This window comes from Rhipicephalus microplus, chromosome X, assembly GCF_043290135.1.
Source record: "Rhipicephalus microplus isolate Deutch F79 chromosome X, USDA_Rmic, whole genome shotgun sequence".
NCBI lineage: Eukaryota > Metazoa > Arthropoda > Arachnida > Ixodida > Ixodidae > Rhipicephalus > Rhipicephalus microplus.
Genome location: NC_134710.1, coordinates 484,880,896 through 484,900,254, shown reverse-complemented (window position 1 = coordinate 484,900,254; position 19,359 = coordinate 484,880,896). Strand labels below are relative to the sequence as shown.

General features: G+C 45.9%; 1 protein-coding gene across 15 annotated transcripts in view; it reads left to right on the top strand.

Moving 5' to 3' along the window:
• Positions 1-19,359, top strand: part of LOC119160784 (uncharacterized) — a 708,235-nt gene that overhangs the window by 405,476 nt on the left and 283,400 nt on the right. For all 15 annotated transcript variants that reach the window (XR_012887742.1, XR_012887741.1, XR_012887743.1 and 12 more), the window contains 2 exons: positions 8,254-8,340; positions 13,368-13,439. Coding sequence is in view for 12 of the 15 variants with exons in the window: in XM_075880899.1 (XP_075737014.1) it covers positions 8,254-8,340; positions 13,368-13,439 (159 nt within the window). In the remaining 3 variants the exon portion in view is untranslated. The remainder of the gene's footprint in view (positions 1-8,253; positions 8,341-13,367; positions 13,440-19,359) is intronic.

Below are 19,359 nucleotides of genomic sequence, written 5' to 3'. Positions count from 1 at the left end.
TCAAACAATTGCTCCCAATTCTATTTCGGCTATTGCACCCCTGCCTATGTTATTGTATTTGTTGAACTCAAAAGTCAATTTAAATTTTGCCAAGGATTCTCTCGCGATTGTGGTCTAGTGGCTAAGGTACTCGGCTGCTGACCCACAGGCCGCGATATCGAATTCCGGCTGTGACTGCTGCATTTTCATTGTAGGCGAAAATGCTGTAGGCCCGTGTGCTTAGATTTGGGTGCACGTTAAAGAACACCATGTAGTCTAAATTTCTGGAGTCCTCCACTACAGCGTCCCTCAAAACCATATGGTGGTTTTGGGACGTTAAACATCACACATCAATCAACCAATCAATTTTTCTCGATTCTGAAATTGGTCAGTGGCTGTGTCAATCTCTACAGCATAGTGGTTTGCTAGGAGGAGAGTTTGCTAATTTTTACTGCCTGTCATATAAAACTGTAGATTCCCTGCTGTGTCCAGGCCTATTATTTGACTCGTATTTTTTCAAGAGCCTTGACTTCTGTTCTAACAGGGCTGTAGGGCGAGTTGGTGTGTAGTATTAACACTTCAAGAACAGGCGAACAAAGCCACAGCACAGAGGAACAAAGCATGTTGTCCAGATCACTTCATTGCTCTGTGCTGTAGTTTTTTGCGCTTTTTTGCCCTGCCCTTGTGTACTGAATGGAAACATTTTCTGGGTATGTTTAAAAGCTTTGAAGAGCCCTTTATAATGACCATGTGAGATCGAGGCAGATCTCACAGGCTAGACTCATCGCTGGTGCGACCTGAAAAAAAAAAAAAAAAAACATTTTAAGGCATCTTCCCTCTCTTGCATGGCAGATGCCCAACTTTAGAAGTTTCTAGGTGCACTTACTTTTCTCTTGTTCACATAAATCTAGTTAGCACCTGCCAGGATCATCACGCTTAGGCAATTTTCTGTGGCCTCTCAGCCATAGCGTTATTTTGAGCAAATTATTTACACAGCTGTAGTATTTCTCAAAAAAGGCTAGACCTGCGTGGAACGCACAGCACAGTTCCAGCGAAAGCTAGCAGAGTGGCCTTTCAGAGCCTTTTTCTAAACTCTTTGGGATGCTACAAGCACACTGCTAGGTACCCACTGCACCATAAATAATTATAAATTTTGTGTAGTAGGCCAGCATTCATTATGCTATCCTTCGTCATTCTTTGGAGAAGCGTGGTATCCGCTACACACTTATTGGAAATTTCGTGCAATTTTTTTATTCAGTGGCTGATGACGAAGAATATGCTGAAAGTGGGTATGCACCACAGTTAATAGGTGATCAAAAAGAAGTTTTCTAATGGGTTGGAGGGTTCGACAACCCAATCGTTACGCAATTCGCATTGTTTGATGCCTCGCTGTTCCTCTGATGTTCTAAAATGCTTTATTACTCATTTTAATGCGACTCCTTTCGCGACATTAAGCATGCCCAGTTTAGAAACGAGTTCCAAGCACTGGCATGGCACAATGGTAGAATACTGGGCAGGCATGCAGCGGACCCGGTTCGGAATCCCATTGTGTCATTGGTATTTTTTATTCACCGAGTTTTTTTCGTTCAATACTGGTTATGGTGTGAGGACTTGGCAACGTAGACAAGGCTATTATACGGCAAAAACATTTTTAATAAACAGGAGCTATGGCATCAACACAGTCATGGTGCATGTGCGCGCTTAGGAACAGCTACGAAACGGCATCAGGACTAGATCAACATGTAGCACAGAGTTGCCAGATTACGTGCAGTCTCGCATCTGACCCCTCTTTTTTGTAAAAGGCTCAATTGGCTTCTCATATCACATCCCAACCTGTTTTTTTAAAATGTCTTATAGTTTTGCAGTCACCGAACCTTCTAGTATATAGCCCACAAATCCTGGAACAATATGGTTTTTTTTTTTGAGACTCTTCATCTTGGTCTAAAGCTTGGCCTGTTGGTGTGCCTTGATGTTGTCCCGAAGTTTCTGGTGCCACTCCAACTTCCGTTGCTAGACGTTCTCAGTGCTAGAATACCACTTCTTGTGCCTCTTCTGCTGCCGCTTCTCGCACAGCTTCAGCGGTGCCTTCCTCAAAGTATAGTCACCTCTAACCTTGATCTGTTCTTCCTTGTACAGAGCCCAGTAACATTTTTGCTTCTCCTGAGCCCGTTTCGCATGGCACATTTCGCATTCTTTAATGTGCTGCACCTTTTCCGCCTTCATCTCTGGTTGACGAGCAACCTCCTCCTCCTTTTCGACCTGAGGCCGCCCATCTGTACTAGTTGACGGGTAAGTCAATTCAAAATTACTATAGACGATGTAGCGGTCGAGGTAGAAGGCAGCTGTACTCTGTGGTGCCTTTTCCGCTTTCGTGTTGCTCGCCGTGGCTAGGCTTTCTTGACTCAGCTTGTGTCGCTTATTTTGGGTTGGCTTAGCAGGTGGCTTGTTTGTTTTTCCTGCACTTACTTTCTGCAGGTCTTTTACCTCGGAGAGCCTCAATTTTATGGCTGAGATGCTGTCGAAGCTCACCCAGAGAACTGACAAGTTCCCGTGCCGCTGAGTGGGTCCTGCCTTGGCGTCCTGTTCTTTCTTTGTTTTCAAATCCTTGGCTTGCAGCAGTTGGCTTGCTGTCTCGTACAGTCCTTGTTTTAGCTGTGCCGTCTTAGTGACCGAGCCTTGAGCATGAAACACTTGATATTGGCGCTCCATTAAATCCCGATTCTTTTTGCCACATCTACATGATTGACGTGCATATGGTGATGCATCTGGCAAAGGGTCAGTGAAATGCTCAGCCTCTTTGCAGAGCCTTAAATCATCATCATTTGTGGCGAACAGGTCAATAGGCTGATGCGAGATGTCGTTAACTGCAATAACTTTTTATTGCTAGGGGGCCATCTGAGCACAACGGAGCCATGGCATGTCCAACGTAGCATCCATCATGCAAAGTGCTGCATCCTTTGGTTCATGTGGCTTCTGCTGAGGCAACTCTTTCCTCTGGTCGACGGGTAAGTGAAACGGCCAACAGGCTGTAGAAGACCTGTGTAAAAAAGGCGTGGAGTTATTAGACAGCACAATAGCATTAGCGATTCTTGGCAGCGGCTTCTCCAAGCATCGCGTAACAACACCCGTGCTGGGATGGTGAGTTTCTGTTGGATGAGGTGGCCGAACAATAAGCTTAGCGTGAGCGGCTTCAAACCAGTCCTCTCCCAGGATCAAAGGCAAAGAGCTTCTGGCCAGAACTAAAACCTCAAGCACTGGAGAAATAGGCCCTACAGTGATGCGAGTACATAATGTACCAACTGGCATGACGGCACCACCACCTACAACAGATATGGGATTTGCACCATGGTAACAGGTTCGAAGATCCAGCAGCACTTGGCGAGAACATTGTGTGTTTGGATCCGCTGTCTGGAAACGTATCAACAATGCTCACAAGTGGAACGTATGCTTGAATTACGACACACTTGCCCAAGTCAAAGTGCTTTCGCACAAATGTTTCTGCGAGTGGCTCTGAAGCTTGAAAGCAGGCCATGGAAGGAAGACTCGTTTGCTGGCTCTGAGCATTGCATCTGGAACGAGGACACTTAGATGTAAGATGGCCAGTCTGCTAACAATTATAGCATGTGACCTTGCATGTGACCTCAAAAAAGAGCAGTGCTTCGAGATAGGTAATAGTGCACTTGAAGTTGTAAAAGACTATGTCTACTTAGGGCAGTTAATAACTGCGGAGCCGAACCACCAGATTGAAGTAACTAGAAGAATAAGAATGGGGTGGAGCACATTTGGCAAGCACTCTCAAATTATGACAGGTAAATTGCCACTATCCCTCAAGGGGAAGGTATATAACAGCTGTATCTTGCCGGTACTTAGCTACGGAGCAGAAACCTGGAGACTAACAAAGAGGGTTCAGCTTAAATTGAGGACGACGCAGCGAGCAATGGAAAGAAAAATGGTAGGTGTAACCTTAAGAGACAAGAAGAGAGCAGAGTGGATTAGGGAACAAACGGGGTTTAAGGATATCATAGCTGAAATCAAGAAGAAAAAATGAACATGGGCCGGGCATGTAGCGCGTAGACAGGATAACCGCTGGTCGTTAAGGGTAACTAACTGGATTCCTAGAGAAGGCAAGCGGGTTAGGGGGAGACAGAAGGTTATGTGGGCAGATGAGATTAAGAAGTATGCGGGTATAAATTATCAGCAGAAAGCACAGGACCGGGTTAACTGGCGGAATATCGAAGAGGCCTTTGTCTTGCAGTGGACGTAGTCAGGATGATGATGATGATGACCTTGCTTAGGTTGTCCCCAGGGGGATAAGCCGGTCCGCCATTTCTGGAGCTGATTGTAGAGGAACGACTGTCTTGCTCTTCCAATAGTAACGAGGAAATGCTACCTGAGACTGGTGACTGAGCTGGTTCAATTGGTTACGAAGAGCTGTCATTCATATTACAAATCTGCTGCACAGGCATGAGAGGCACTCATGATGTTGATGTTCTGGCTGCACTGGACGACTGACTTGGGAAAAGAGAGGCATGCTTTAAAGTTCGGTCGAGTTGGGTGAAAATGGCAAGAAACGCCCTCACAGTTGATGGCTGTTGTCCAGCAATAGTTGTTACCAAGTGTGCGTCGTGCACACTCTGTAAGGCATACTCAATGCGCTGAGGATCTGTCACTTGAATGGGGACAGCTTGAGATTAAGTGCAGTTTTTCCAAAGGGTAGTCAATGAGGCTCTCACTGTGTTACTGGATGCATCTGGTGACTATGTGCTGCCACTGCAAGAGCATGAGTTTGTCCCCAAACTGACTCTCGAACGCAGTCTTGAAATTTTTTTATGTGTCGACACAATTCCTTGCCACGCTCTTCCTATCTGCAGCAGGGCCACGGAGCTTACCAAGCGCTACGGCGAGGAGAGTTGACGATGTCCATGATGCCAATACAGACGAGCCCTCATATAACGGCCCCACTTAGAACAAACTTTCGCTTAAAACGAACAATATCCGCGTGACCGTCAAAATATACATTGGTTCAATGGCACAAAATCGCACTTACAACGAACGTCTCCGAGCGCCACTGATCGGTTACAGCGAACGGAGTCAGCGGTCAGCCGACTTCCCGGGAAACCAATTTCGACCGCCGATCAGGCATCGGCGAGCTGCCCATACATCCTTATTGTTAAACGCCGATTCTGCCTCCGCGCCCCTCTAGTTGCTGCTCTCCCGGACCGCTTTTTGTTACGCACCCCTCCGTCCTTTGTCCCCCCGCTACTCTGAGCACCCCACATTGCCAGACGAGGCCCGTGTTTTCACACTGCCACCGATCTTTCGAAGACCGGTCGGCCACGTACCCTGTTTTTGATCGCTGGTACTGTCGTTCGTGTCACCGGCCTGGAGTGACCAGACCATTTGCCAACATTGTCGGCCACTGACTGTATCCGATAGTCTGCGTCTAGTGCATCTGCGTACGCTACCCCACCGACTCTGATAATTAGCGATTCGTTTCGTGTTTAGGACTTGTTCTCGCTCACTTTGCACTCAACTCAGCATGCCTTCCGCGCGCGTGCGGAAGCGCGAAAATGGCTGTTAATTTGCGCGGATTGAATCGCGAAATATCGAAGTTCGTGAAGCCACGCAAACCCGCCAGCGCAACAAAACGATTTTTTGATCACGGCCGCCGATTCTTCGAACGCCGCTGCATAAAACCAAACGAGGCGGCCATGCTTTGACTTTTGCGCGCTGGCACTCTTTTCAAGTTTTTCTACGTTCGAGTTTCACGGACCTTTCAAGCAAGCTACCCAACCTGCCTTCTTTTCGTGTGTTTTGGTTTTCAAGGTCACCCTCCCGCCGCGTCCTCCCCTTTCTTTATCTCACGGAGGAAGAAATCTTTCGTTCCTCCGTGCTTTATCGCAACTCCTTGCCCTTCTCTCGCAAGCCTGCTCTCCTCTCTTGATCACAATCCCTTTGCCCGTCTCCACCGCTCCGCGACGCCTGTCACGCTGGCTCGAATTAGTTTCGTTTTCCGACTGGAAACGTGCCCAGAGCTGTTCCATGCGTGTGCGCGTCCTGCTCACTCTTGGTGTGCGTGTGTGGTCATGATGGCCGACGGGAGGACTAGCACGCTTTTTCGTGCCGCTCAACAAAACGTCGAAAGTGTGAGTGCTTCGCTTGAGCGTAATCCGCGTGTTAGGTGCTGCGTTGCGAAGCGCTTGCTCATAGCTGTTGACCATCTGGCAGCCAACTTGCCGCTTCAGGCGTCCCGGTATTAAGGTGTGGAGATGGTCAATATTTCTTGGGTGGCGGTGACGGCTACTTGTGCACAAAATTGTTTTCGCGAGGCCTACTTCGTCGATCGTCGGGCCCGATGCCGAGCCTGAAGCTTCCGAACAGGACCACTGCGGCAGCGATTTGTGGCAGCGCGTCGTCGACTCCGACCTGGGAGATCGGGTGGGACATCTGTTGCGATGATTCAATTACGGCCGATGATCATGCCGACACTGCGAAACCATGCACAGATTGGTGAATTGTGAATGAAGTACATGGCGAGAGCGATTTGGAAGAATCGGATTGCGAGAACGACGACGAAGCTTTGGAGCCAGTGCCTCATGCAGCTTATGCCACGTGTCTCGGGGAACGAGCACCTTGCCGTTTTAAATGGAACTCGAGACCGCCCTTATCGCTTCTGCTCTTCGAAACACGTGCATAACGGACTTTTGAGGGCAAAAAAAGTTTGTCTTTTCACTCGCCACTTTTTTTAAAAGCTGTGTTTTATTTACTACGAACTTCGGGATACAGCGAACGGATGCCGTGTCACGCTCAGGTTCGTTATAAGCGGGCTCGACTACTTGGGTATGCTCTAGCTCTTCAAGCCACTAATGGGCTCAAATGCTACCGTCATCATTAAAGCTTGGTAGTGAAGCCGAGAGGTCAGGCAACGTATTAATTTGTCTGGAACCATAGGCCGTTGTGACGTAAAAAAATTGTTGTAGTAAGTCACTCACCATTTTTGTACTTAAAAGCGACTTCTCAGCTGTAGAGTCGGGCCCACCAGGCAGTTGACGGTTGTTGGCGACGATATGAAGCAAGCGTTCAGTCATTTCTTCCTTTGAGCCAGTCGTCTCCAGGTTACAACGTGAAAGTTCATGGCGTATAAAGTGTGCTGTGTACCCGTGGAGGTCTTCCACAGTGGCTTCATTCCAGTTGGTAAGCGGTATTGCGGTTGATGGACGGGCAAGCAAGATTGAAGAAGGCTTAAGGCATGAAATGCACGAGTGGTTCCAGTTTCCTCAGCATGGTTTGTCGACGACTGCGCCAAATGTGAGAACTCGGCGACGTGGGCAAGGCTATTATATGGCGAAAACATCTTTAAAAAGGAGCTATGGCATCAACACAGTCATGGTTGATGCCGTAGCTCACAGGAACAGCTACGACACGATGTCACGACAAGATCAACATGTAGCACAAGATTAGCAGATTACGTGCAGTCTCACAATGGACACCAGCGGCGGCGGACTACTACAGTGCTGCGCGTGACCCGTGTTCTGATCTCATAACAGCGTTCGTGGTAAAAGGTGCATTGTTAAACTTGTTTGTTCATTTAAATGGTGGGGAAAATTGCAAAAGACATGGCTTGAGACGATAAAAAATTCAACATGAATGCTGTGTCGGACGTGTTGGCTCAGTGCTCGTGTTAACTCATTTTATAGTTTTACTTACCAGGGTGCATTATGTCTGTGTCTGTATTTTAAAGGTTTGCTATTTATTGCTTAGTGTGATGGTGCCCTTGCTGTGTTGTTTTTTTTTTTTTTCAATCATGGCCTCAATAAAATTCTATTTAACAAAAAACACAACATAGGGTGCTATATGATAGGCAGGATAGAAGGTTCTTGTATTTGGATGACAAGCTATTGCAAGTAGTCTGTTGTAATGCCATAAATAATTAGGGAAACTAGTATCTATGTCATGGGAAATGGCCTCTAAGCACTACTTTCTTGTTGCTTTACAATGCTAATGTTGGCTGTGTGTCCAAAAAATAAATTCAGCCATAATCACATTCGACCATTTACACAGCCCATGGTTGAAGGAGTGAAAATATTGAATGTTGCTATTGGCAATATGAAACTGAGCTGTTCACAAGGAAGAGGCTTGTTACATAGACATTCATTTTGCAAGCTACTTTTTGTTGAAATGACTACAGTTTATTGCTAAATGACTCTATTAGCCAAAACAAAAGTAATGTCCTTTTTTACATTACAAGATGAACGCCAATCAATTGCTTTGCAGTTTTGTAAGTGGATGGAGCTGCCTGAATTACCTGAGGGCCTGGAGGTTCATCTTAGTAAATCAAAGGTGGCACTCAAGCCTTTAGTGGTGAGTGAAAAAGCTATTGCTTCTTACTGAAATTTAATATTTTTTTTTTGGCTGCCTTTGTTTAGGAATTTTTAAGTAGGCACAGGTTTGGTTTGTTTGAGATTTCCTCTAAACAAAGCAGAGAGATGGAGTGTGTTATTGCAACTTGAGAAAGAATGCAGACTAAAAGAGATTGCATTCATTAAAAGGTCTGCTCACAAAGGTAAATCTCAAGCCTTGTTAAACATTACCCAACCTCAAAGGATGATCCAGAGTTCTCAAAATTCTGAATATGACAAGTATTTTCTGTTTGCCTGTCATGCTTATTTAGTGACTGTGGTGTTTTGCTGAACTCATTGTGCTGTGCTGAACAATAACGATACCAGGGTTGAACTTCTCTGGCAGGTTTGAGTCAGCCTCTCACTAAAGGCCATTAGTGTGGTTATTTTTATTCGGACAGCTTTGTCAGCATGCCAATCTCGACGTACTTTTGCCGCCACCACTAGTAGTGTTAAAAGTGATTAGCGGTAAGATATATTATATTTCAACATCTTAATGCTCATTCATAGTTTAGTGTTGAATTTATCACTCTCCTGCTTGAACCACCACAACTGCTTCTACATTGGTTAACACTTTCGTGATAGCGAGAAATTAGGCCGTTTTAGGTAGTCCAGGAAATGTTATTTATAAGACACCCAAAGTACGTGATGTTAATGTTTATGGTATCAAATTGTACAGCAAGAAGTTATCCGTCAAACAAAGTTGGTTTGAAACCACAAATTTATTAACAATATTAGGAAAAAATTATCAAACAAACAAGAATTGTAACATGAACAAAGGAATTTCATGAAACCATCAACACTCCTCTGAACAGGGTAAGCATAAAGAAAAATCTTAATATACACATTAAAAGGGTGGTGACACCAAATTTGTGGAATGCCTGTTTTTTGCTGCAAGCGTTTTTTTCAGCTCCAGGAAGCATGATACACACACCAAGATTCGCGTATTTTTGCTAAATAGTTTAATATTGTTCTACTTATGTGGACTGTTTTCGGTTTCGAGGCGCCAAGTTGGGCAGTGACGTCGATGCATAGGTAGCTTGGTAATGTGACCACACAAAGCTGTGACGCATATCGTGCTGAGTTTCGTCTGCTCTCACATGCACGCGCCACACATGCACCAGCAAAACAAACGCGCTGACAGTCGCCATGGCCATCTGCAGTAGCATCCAAGCAGTGGCAAGGCAAAAGGCAGCCAGAAGGAAACAAAGCGTCTATATTTACAACCTGATGTACAGAACATGGACGAGGAAGCCGCCTGACGCTAGATGCGCCGGCCTTTTATAGGTGCCAATACGCTGAAGAAGCACGGGGCAGCTCCGCTGCTGGATGCGCGCGGCTTCTCTGACGGACAAGGACTCGTCGAGTGTCTCTTCAAAAGCACCCAGTGTCCTTGACAAATGCACAGTTTCTCTGCAAGGGACGCCAACACACTCGTCACTACAGATCTGGCGTGACGTCACGACAAATGCCGTTGCTTCTCTTATTCTAAAATGTCAGTGTTGCTGCGCAAGCAATGGGTCTACATCGTAAGAGTGGGCATTCAGCTACACTTTTAAAAGTGAATTAAAATACATTCAACACGTTTGTTTTGTCCGACCCTTTGTGTGGAGAGTCCTTGCATACAGAGGAAACCCACAACAGGCTTAGGATAGCCTCGAAATTTGGTGACACCACCCCTTTAAGCACAAAAAATACTTAATTATTCTGTAAGTATACATGTTGTAAATGTAAAAGTTTTTGTGTACATAGAATAACATTGCATATGGTGTATTTCATGCCACCAAGCTAAGCAGTTTTGCGATGCAGTAAGACACAGGTTTGCTCTGCATGTTTCATGGAACACATTTGTTTTTTGTTTTCTCCGATAACTTGAGCAGTAAAAAACAAAGAGAAAAAGGTGACAACTTTGCTGAGAGACTCCAAGCTCAAGGGTGTTGCCATTGTCAAAATAGTGTTTCAAGACCCCCCCTACCTCTTTTTTTACCTTGCCCATCTGAGAGGTTTGTATAAAACTACCTTACCTTTTTCCCATCAAGTGTTGCTTTCTACACTGTTCTCTGGTCAGTGGTAAAACACTGTAACTGTTCATTGTCAGAAGTCGAGGAAAGGCCCACATACGTCATTCATGATACATTCGAACCTAAATATAACAATGTTGCATCTTACACGGAAGTAAGTTTGTTATATCCAAAAATTTTTCATTTAACACTATATTCATTTAAGTTCATTTAACACTATATTTATTGCAATAATACTTTTAATTTACTTTGTTATAACCAATATTTCATTTTATCGAGTTTTGTTATGTCGAGGTTTGAGTGTATCTTTGTTGTTGGCTTGCTTAACTGCAATCGCTCGTATAAACTATGTCAAAGTCTAAAGCTCGCTTTACAAAACCTGCTTACACAAGTCCATCAGCATAAAAAAGTCACAGCTTTGCTGCAAAGGCGAAGCAATAAATGCGATAGCGACTAGTTAGAAGGTCGCACTAACAATGGTAAGCAGATCGAAATGCGCCCCGAAATTACGCACGAAACATACTCAAAGGTACAGATGGACGCCAGTCAGCATCTCAGTTATTACTTTTCTGAGATTAAAAAGCGCTCCCTTTTCACAAACGTAGACTGCAGTGATCATTGTGCGTCCAGTAGCTACAACACAATCGCTCCGGTGAAAGCTCAAGGCGTACGATTGTACCCACCATGAGATAAGCGATCCCACGCGTGAGCGTTCCCTCTTTGCGGAGCAGAATACACGTGAGAGATGAGAGCGTGCGCCGCTGCGTCTTAACGATCTGGTAACGCGCGCTCATTGCGCCATCTGGTAATGCTGAAAACACAAGAGTGGCCCCAAGATGCCCATCGGCAGTGGTCAGTGTTAGATACAAATAGCTTGCCGTTTGAACGTTGAAGGAGGTGCTCCTTCGTGGTGCAGTGGCTAACGCCTCGCACTCACAATTCAGAGGTCAGACGTTTGATTCTGTGCGCCAAAGTCTTTTTCTGAATTATTTTTCTTCTTTGAATTTTTATATATATACTGTATTTACTCGCGTAATGAATGCACGTTTTTGTCTCGAAAAATCGGAACAAAGTTGAGGGTGCGTTTATTACGCGGGGTAAATTTTATGAGAACCTTTTCGGGAGAAGAAAAAAATGCGGTGATGCAAAAAAAAAATGTTAAGAAGCTTAGTCTTTCGCAATTTACATACCCATACACTGTTTGGAAACAGCTTCTTTGTTGCCCTTTACTCATCTTCGGTGGTTGATGCTGCTATCTTCTGCTAGAGGTCCCCGGGCCGCACGCGCATGCCATAAAAACGCTTTGCGGCTATCTTTTCTTGCAATCAATCTTTTAACCACAAGAGTGGTATCTGCTTGTGATCTTGAGGGACGCCCGAAAGCGTGCAATCATGGTGGAACAGGGAATGAACTTAATGATCAAACCCTGGCCGTCCAGAGTGCCCGTGAACGGGCCTCCAAGCTCCGCTTGACAATCTCTACGTGGGATTAGCCAGGTGGCGCGGGGTCTCGCCTGCGTCTTCTCAGGACTAAAATGAAGTTTTAATTTATCAAGGGATAGTTTTAATCAATCAAGGGAAGAAAGAAGGGGGGGAGGTTCGCAAGATGCGACCGACGTCGGTTGGCGTGGGCAGTTTTGGCAGTTTGGTGACCTTCGCTCATCGTGTGCTTATCAGCTGCGATGTCTCTGCACTCGCAAGGCTCGTGTGTACCCCACTGTGGAGCACAGATAAGACGGGAGATGTGCTGAGGGGTCCACAAAGTAATAAAAAAATGGAAAAGCGCCAACGGGTGAAGAGGCGCCTGGTGGGACTACAGCAGATGAATGTAGGGGATGCGTTTATTACAGATAGAAAGAAAAGCAATGCGGCACGGCATGCAACAACAGGCAAGGGGGAAGGGGGGGGGAGCGAGCCGAGGTGGTGGAGGGGAGTTGGCAAAGTAATAAAAAACAGAAGAGATCCAAAGGGTGATGATGCGCCAGGTGTCGGTTAGCGGGACTGCAGCGGATAAATGTGGTGGTTGTGTTTATTACGCGGGGGGGGGGGGGGGGAATCATAATTTTGATCACAAAAGTTGGGGGTGCATTTATTATGCGAGTGCGTTCATTACGTGAGTAAATATGGTAGATAGGTATACATATACAACGAATAAGGGCGACGCCGACGTCGGTGGCAAATTCCAGCCTGGAGTGTTCATATAATTACTATCACAATAAAATGCAAAGAACCATTTGGCAGACATGCTTCAGCTGGTCGTAGATTCTGCTTGGATTCTCAAAAGAGCTGTGCTGTGGACCAATCAGTCTGTTTTTTTTTTTTTTTTTTCACATTGATATTTATCGTAAGTGCATGCTGTATATTTGCCTCAAGAAGGCACCTGCCATTTTTTTCAAAACAAGGGTCGTTTTGAAGTGGTCTGCTTTCAGAAAAAAAAAGAGCAGGCAGCCTTCAATATCTTCATGTGGTAGCCGAGAACCATTTGATCAAAGAGTTAATTAAGGGATTTGTGAATACCTGTTTCCTGGTGTAGATTCATTGAGAAAGTTTTGCTATCAAACACAGCAACTATTTGCTATCAAACTACCATATTTATTAATAATATTTATTTTTATTTGTGTTTTGTTAATAATGCCTAATTATAATAATTTTATATGGTCCCTAAAGGTAGAAAGTACATGTACCTCACAAAAGATTGCAATGAACTTGAAAAATTGCTCTATAAAGTTGATCTTGCTCAAAGGGAGAACAAATTTGCTGTTGTGAGTTTGGTAGTGTAAAGGAAACTATATTATGGAAATCGAATGAGCTAGAGATTGCTTGTTTTCATTTTTCTGCCTTTAAATTCCTATGTTTCCTCGTGTATCATTAAGCCTTGTAGGGTTTCTAGTAGAGCGTCGGGGTAGTCCAAGTTTTGTTTTGGAATGCTTGCTCTTATAAGCACCGATACTGGTGTTGACTATTTGCAGAGGCTGATTACATCTGTGAATGAAGGTCTGTCAGAGAAGGCGGTTCATTTTTTGAAGATACTGCTCCAAAAGGTGAATGTCTTGTTTTTCCTTTGACACAATAATTACAGGTACTGCATTCAGAAGTGAAACCTGCTACATCCAGCTACATTTCAGTAGAAATTGCATAATTTGCCCTGAGTACGCACCAATAGGTAATTCTTGTAGTCTTCCAGAAAAAAAGAAATGCTAGGTTGCCCAATTACATACACAGGCTACCATTGCAATTTTTGTGGTCACTTGTGGAGACATGTAAGGGTCGTGTAACTAAAAAAAATATCTCATGGTCAATAGCTACATACTGAACAGAGAATGCTTATGGATTGAGTTAATAGTGAAGAGAAAATAAATGGCAGTTGGCACCCGATTTCTAACTGATTGTACTCTAATGTTCTTTTCTCACCACCATCTGTGCTATAACTTTGCTTGGTGCGACCATCTTGCCTATCTGCAAAGACTTGCACTCAGATTTTCATGTGACAAAGTTGTCGCACGTGTAACCACTGCTTTGCGCACCCTGTTGAATGTCGAACATTGCTGACTATATTAGATTGTTCTGATAAGCCTGAGCACGCTAAGTGAACCGTAGTGTTTATTCTGGAACTAACAAGGCCATCAAGGATGAGGCGGGAATCTTGGATGCCACATGTATAAATGTCGCTGCACCCTGCCACTGACCAGATTGCCAACCGCTGACGACTATGATTGCCACTATTTCTGAACAATGCAATTGCAGTAGGCTCCCAATAATTCAAACTTTGATAATTCATACTTTTGGTTCATTGAAACAAAATTAAATTTTTTGGTTGGCCCTTGTTGGGACTCCGAGTCCTGCGGGTCTTAGTTTGATGGCAGGCCCCCTTCCTAGGACCCATCGTCGAACAAGTCAGATAAAGCACTCGTAAAACGACAACAATTTATTTATATGGTTAGTAACTGAGAATTCGAAAGGAGGTGATCAAGTGATCAGAACTGTGCAGGGGAACTGTTGAACTGTGTAGCTTAAAATATACAAACGTCTTCCGCTTATAAAGCACCTCGTTGCCAACCATGGGCACATTGTCCACGGCTTCCACCAAGAGTGCTCCATGGTCTAGGTGCTCCACCCACGAAGGAGGGGAAAGACACCACAAAATGCATGTGCAGAGGGCACAGTCTACACGATGCCCAAATAAGGTCACAAACGCACTGCACCGACGTTTCGCACACGTCACCAAGAGTTCGCGCATGTCTGATGATCTTAGATTACCTTGGTTTCCAAGACTCTTCTGGCAGTTGGGTGAGGTTCAAAAAACCGGCTGCCAGTACACGTGCCAAACTTGCCTGGCTGTGTTTGGGTAGGACAATGTAGTGGTGTGCCAGCATATCGTCAAAATATGCCTCCCCATTCAGCCGATCCTATGGAGAAAGGGGGAAGAAGGAGTAGTCAACTAATCCCTCGTCGTCCAGGCGGGCTCCCGTAAGGGCTACAGCAGATAGTGCCTTTTCCTTTCCTTCAACCCCACATTTCATTCCTGGTTGTTTGCTAGAAGCTGCGGCTTAGCTGCGAATATCTGAGGCTTCGCATCTCCTCGCAAGGTGCAGCCACAACCAGTTTGGTTTTAGCTTTCAGCCCAAACTGCAAATACCATGCTGGTTCGGATCTTTCCAGATCCTCGGTGACCTCGAAAATGGCCCAGCTTCTTCCTTGTTTGCCTCGAAAGCCTTGCATAGAGTCGAGCTCACAATGGTCTTTCTTGGCTCGTGCGTTTTCTTTGCGTGGACCGGTCCTGGACCACTTTTGCACGTTTCGCTGACAGGAAGCCAACCCGTCTTGACGGCATATCCTTGCTTGGAATGCGTCAAAATATTTTCGTCCCGTTTACAAAGACAGAAAGACTTCAATAATGATGACGGTCATAACACCCTCTATTCGTTTAATGTATTTAAAAGCCTCTTAATTTAAACTTCATCATCCAGGTAATTCATACCTTTTGCAGTTCCATACCAGAAAATATCTGCTGCTTTCCCACTACTATTTAAAATTTTGCGTGCTTACATAATCACAGCAGTCTAAAATTAAAAATTAGCACCTGATGCCTTCAAGGAACAAGGCTTTGCAAGTAAACAAATGTTTGAAACAAAGCACACGCATGGTAAACCGGGATGCTTTTCAACTGCTATAGAGAGCGTTGTGCTTGTCACACACCTACAGCAATGAAGCAGTTGGAAATTCACTTTTCCTTTAAAAGGTCTGATCAGTTATAAATGGTCAATAAACTTGTGGACCTTACATTTGTTTTTTCTGTTCATTGGGCGTAGTTAGGGTTTAACAACGCTTTTAAAAATCACAGCATATCAACGGAGTGAATGGTGATGACTTGATAAGTGGGGCAAAGTGTCAGTCAGTTCGTCCGTGCTTCCATCCGTGTGTCCGTCCGTTCATGCGTCCATCTGTGCGTGAGTCTGTCTGTCTGTCTGTTCATCGAGTGAGCACTCCAAGCCCCGGCATTTCGCATCTTTTCATCATATTGTTACGGGGTCCTGGTACATTCTGCGGGACTGATGGCGTCGACTTTGACGATTGGTTGGCCATGTTCGAACGAGTAAGTGTGCCGAACAGATGGGATAACACACTTCAGTTGGCTAATGTACTGTTTTACTTGAGAGGCACGGCGAAGGTGTGGTATGAAAGCAACGAAGAAGAGCTCACCAGCTAGGACCAATGCAAAGAAAAGATGCGAGAGGTGTTTGGCAAAACCGCCAGTCGTAAGATCGCCGCCAAAAAGGAATTGAGCCTGCCGTGCCCAATCCCCCACAGAATCGTACCTCGCATACATTCAAAATTTGCTGGCTCTCTGCCAAAAGGCCGAAAGGGACATGACAGAAGGGGACAAAGTCGGGCATGTCCTGAAAGGGATGGCCGATGATGCAATCTATCACCTGATGTGCAAGGGCTGTTCCACCGTGGACGTGATCTTCAAAAAGTGTCGTCAGTTCGAGCAAGTGAAAAGTCACCCCATTCTGCAAACATGCGCCCAACTTCTAAACACCGCTGCAACATTGACTCGCGAGGACCAGTTTGCACCACAACGTCCGTCCCCACTGAGAGACCTGACACGAATTGTTTGTTGCGAATTGGAAGCAATGGCGCCCTTAACGTTCTATTTGCGCAGTACTGATACCACTCCTGTTAATGTTCCTCTTGTTCAAGCCATCGTGCGCTAGGAGCTTGAAAACATCGGAGTGCATTCTGTGTGCCATGTCACCGCACCCAGAGTCAGCGAACGCCCTTTCGCGATGCCCTCCTCCGACCGACGGTTTTCTCCACATACTCGCAACCCAGCTGAGTGGCGAACTGTAGATGACCGTCTATACGTTTCAACTGCCACCGCGTTGGACATATTGCTCGTTACTGCCGCTACACATGGTCCTCGGTGTTTCATTCAACGACCAATATGACCCGTTTCGATGGTACCCCCTGCACCTTTTCAGCTGCCGAAGAGTCTTATGCCGTTGACCATTCTTGGAACACTTGGTACAGCCGCTCGCCTTCACCAAGTGGGCACCAGTCTCTTTCGCCGCAAATACGTCGCTCATCGTCCCGTTCACCGCAGCCGCGGCGCTTCTTGTCTCCCGTGGCTTCCGGCTGCATCGTCTCTTAAAACTGAGAAATGCAGCTGCCGGAGGCGGTGCTGCATTGACGACTTCCACAGCAAATTCTCTCTTCATTCCTACCAGACGAAATGTAATAGATGTTGAAGTAGATGGTGTACCTGTACAAGCACTTGTAGACACTAGCGCAAGCATTTGGGTCATGAGTTCAAGCCTGCACACGCATTTAAAGAAAGTTCTGACACAAGCGGCTGGACAAATGCTCTGTGTGGCCGATGGCTGCATGCCGATGGTTCTCGGTCTGTGCACTGCCCGCTTAAGTATAAAGGACCACACTACTGTCATTTTGATTGACCACTGCCTACTGTCATTGACCACTGTCATTTTGATTGACCACTGTGGTTGACCACTGCCCTTATGACCTTATCCTAGGCCTGGACTTCTTGTCGAATCATTCTGCTCTTATCGATTCTGCTACCGGCGTCCTTCAGCTAGAGCTGCCTCAGATAGTCGCTGAACCCCACACAGCCCCGCTGCGCCTGTGCTTTCTTCACGATGTGCGACTGTCACCTCAGGCAGCCAGCTACGTCGTTTTGACCGCACAGCCACAGGTTTCTGATGGTCAATATGTCCTGCTTCCTCTCGCCGACATCCTTTTGGTGCACAACATCGCCATTCCCAATACGCTTGTGACTGTCACTGAGAACTGTACCTTGCTCCCACTTCTCAATTTCAGCTTTTGCCCTCAAGTACTTCCTCGTGGCATGTTCTTGGCCAGCGTATCTAATGCTGACGAATTTGAAATAGCAGCTCTCACCACCGAGATCGATTTACTTCAGTCTCCTGTAGCTAACAGCACCTGTTCTCTGCCAGATCGTTTCTCGAAGATGATTGCACCTGACCTCAATCATGTCCAAGCCAAAGACATCCGTCGCCTTCTCACATCATATACCAACATTTTTTAATTCTACGACAGACCTCTAGGGCAAACATCTACCATTCAGCGCCATATAAACACTGGTGACACCAGTTCCATTCGCTGACGCCCCTATCGTGTCTCCCACACTGAGTGCAGAGTTATCCAAGGGGAAGTTGACAAAATGCTCAACAAAGGTGTCATAGAACCATTAAGTAGTCCTTGGGCCTCCCCTGTCGCCGTTGTGAAAAAAAAGGACAGTACCTGGCGCTTCTGCGTTGACTATCGCCACCTCAACAAGATCACGCAAAAACACGTGTACTCGTTACCACGCATCCATGACGCGTTGGACTGCCTGCACGATGCTACATACTTCTCGTCCATTGATCTTCAGTCTGGCTACTGGCAGATTTCTGTCGATGAAATAGACCGCGAGAAGATGGCCTTTATTACACCGGATGGTTTATACCAGTTTAAGGTGATGTCTTTTGGACTATGCAATGCCCCTGCCACATTCCAACGAATTATGGACTCTCTCCTGCGTGGTTTTATTGTCACGTGCTTGTCAAAAAGAAAGACAATGACAGTTGTGCATGTGCCATGAAGTACAATGAAATGGATGAAAAAGAAGAACTCTCTTGTGCGTTCTTTTAAAAGAACCTACCTGCTTCTGGTGTCTCAGTTTCTGCGGGAAGACCTCTGTTTTGATGTCTTGACACTGGTGGAGTTGCTGGAGCCTACAACCTGATGCAGGACAGTCTTGCTCGGATCCGTTCACTTAGTCCAGAGACTCAGCCCCTCGTCACGACTCCAGTGCACTGATTCAGTCGGCGCCTACTAGGCCTAAGTCCAGAGTCCGCACCTGTTCCGCCTCTTTCCAGCATGGCAGCTCCTACAACATCCACGGTTATCCCGCCATCGCAGACCACTCTTCCCTCGCAGGTAACTCTTGAACATCCTCGCAATCCTAAAGTTTTCCGTGGGGAAGAGTACAAGGATGTCGAGTACTGGCTCAAACAGTTCGAACGGGCCGCTGTATCCAACTACTGGAGCGAACAGCACAAACTTGGCCATGCATATTTCGCACTGGAAGATAGTGCTCGCACGTGGTATGAGAACCGCGAGGCTACATTCCAATCTTGGGAAGACTTCCGTCGAAAGCTCCTCGCTACATTTTTGAACTCGGACCGACGGGATCGCGCACAGCAAGTGATTGAGGCACGCGTGCAAAAACCCAATAAAACAGCCGCCATGTACGCAGAGGGTATGATCCGTCTGTTTCGACGAGCTGACCCTGACATGCCCGAGGCGAAGAAGGTGCGTCACCTAATGCAGGGTGTTAAGGAACAAGTGTTTGCGGGCCTCGTACGAAATCCACCTACAACAGTAGATGAATTCATAAGAGAGGCGACAGTCATCGAGCGCGCACTGCAATAACGACGC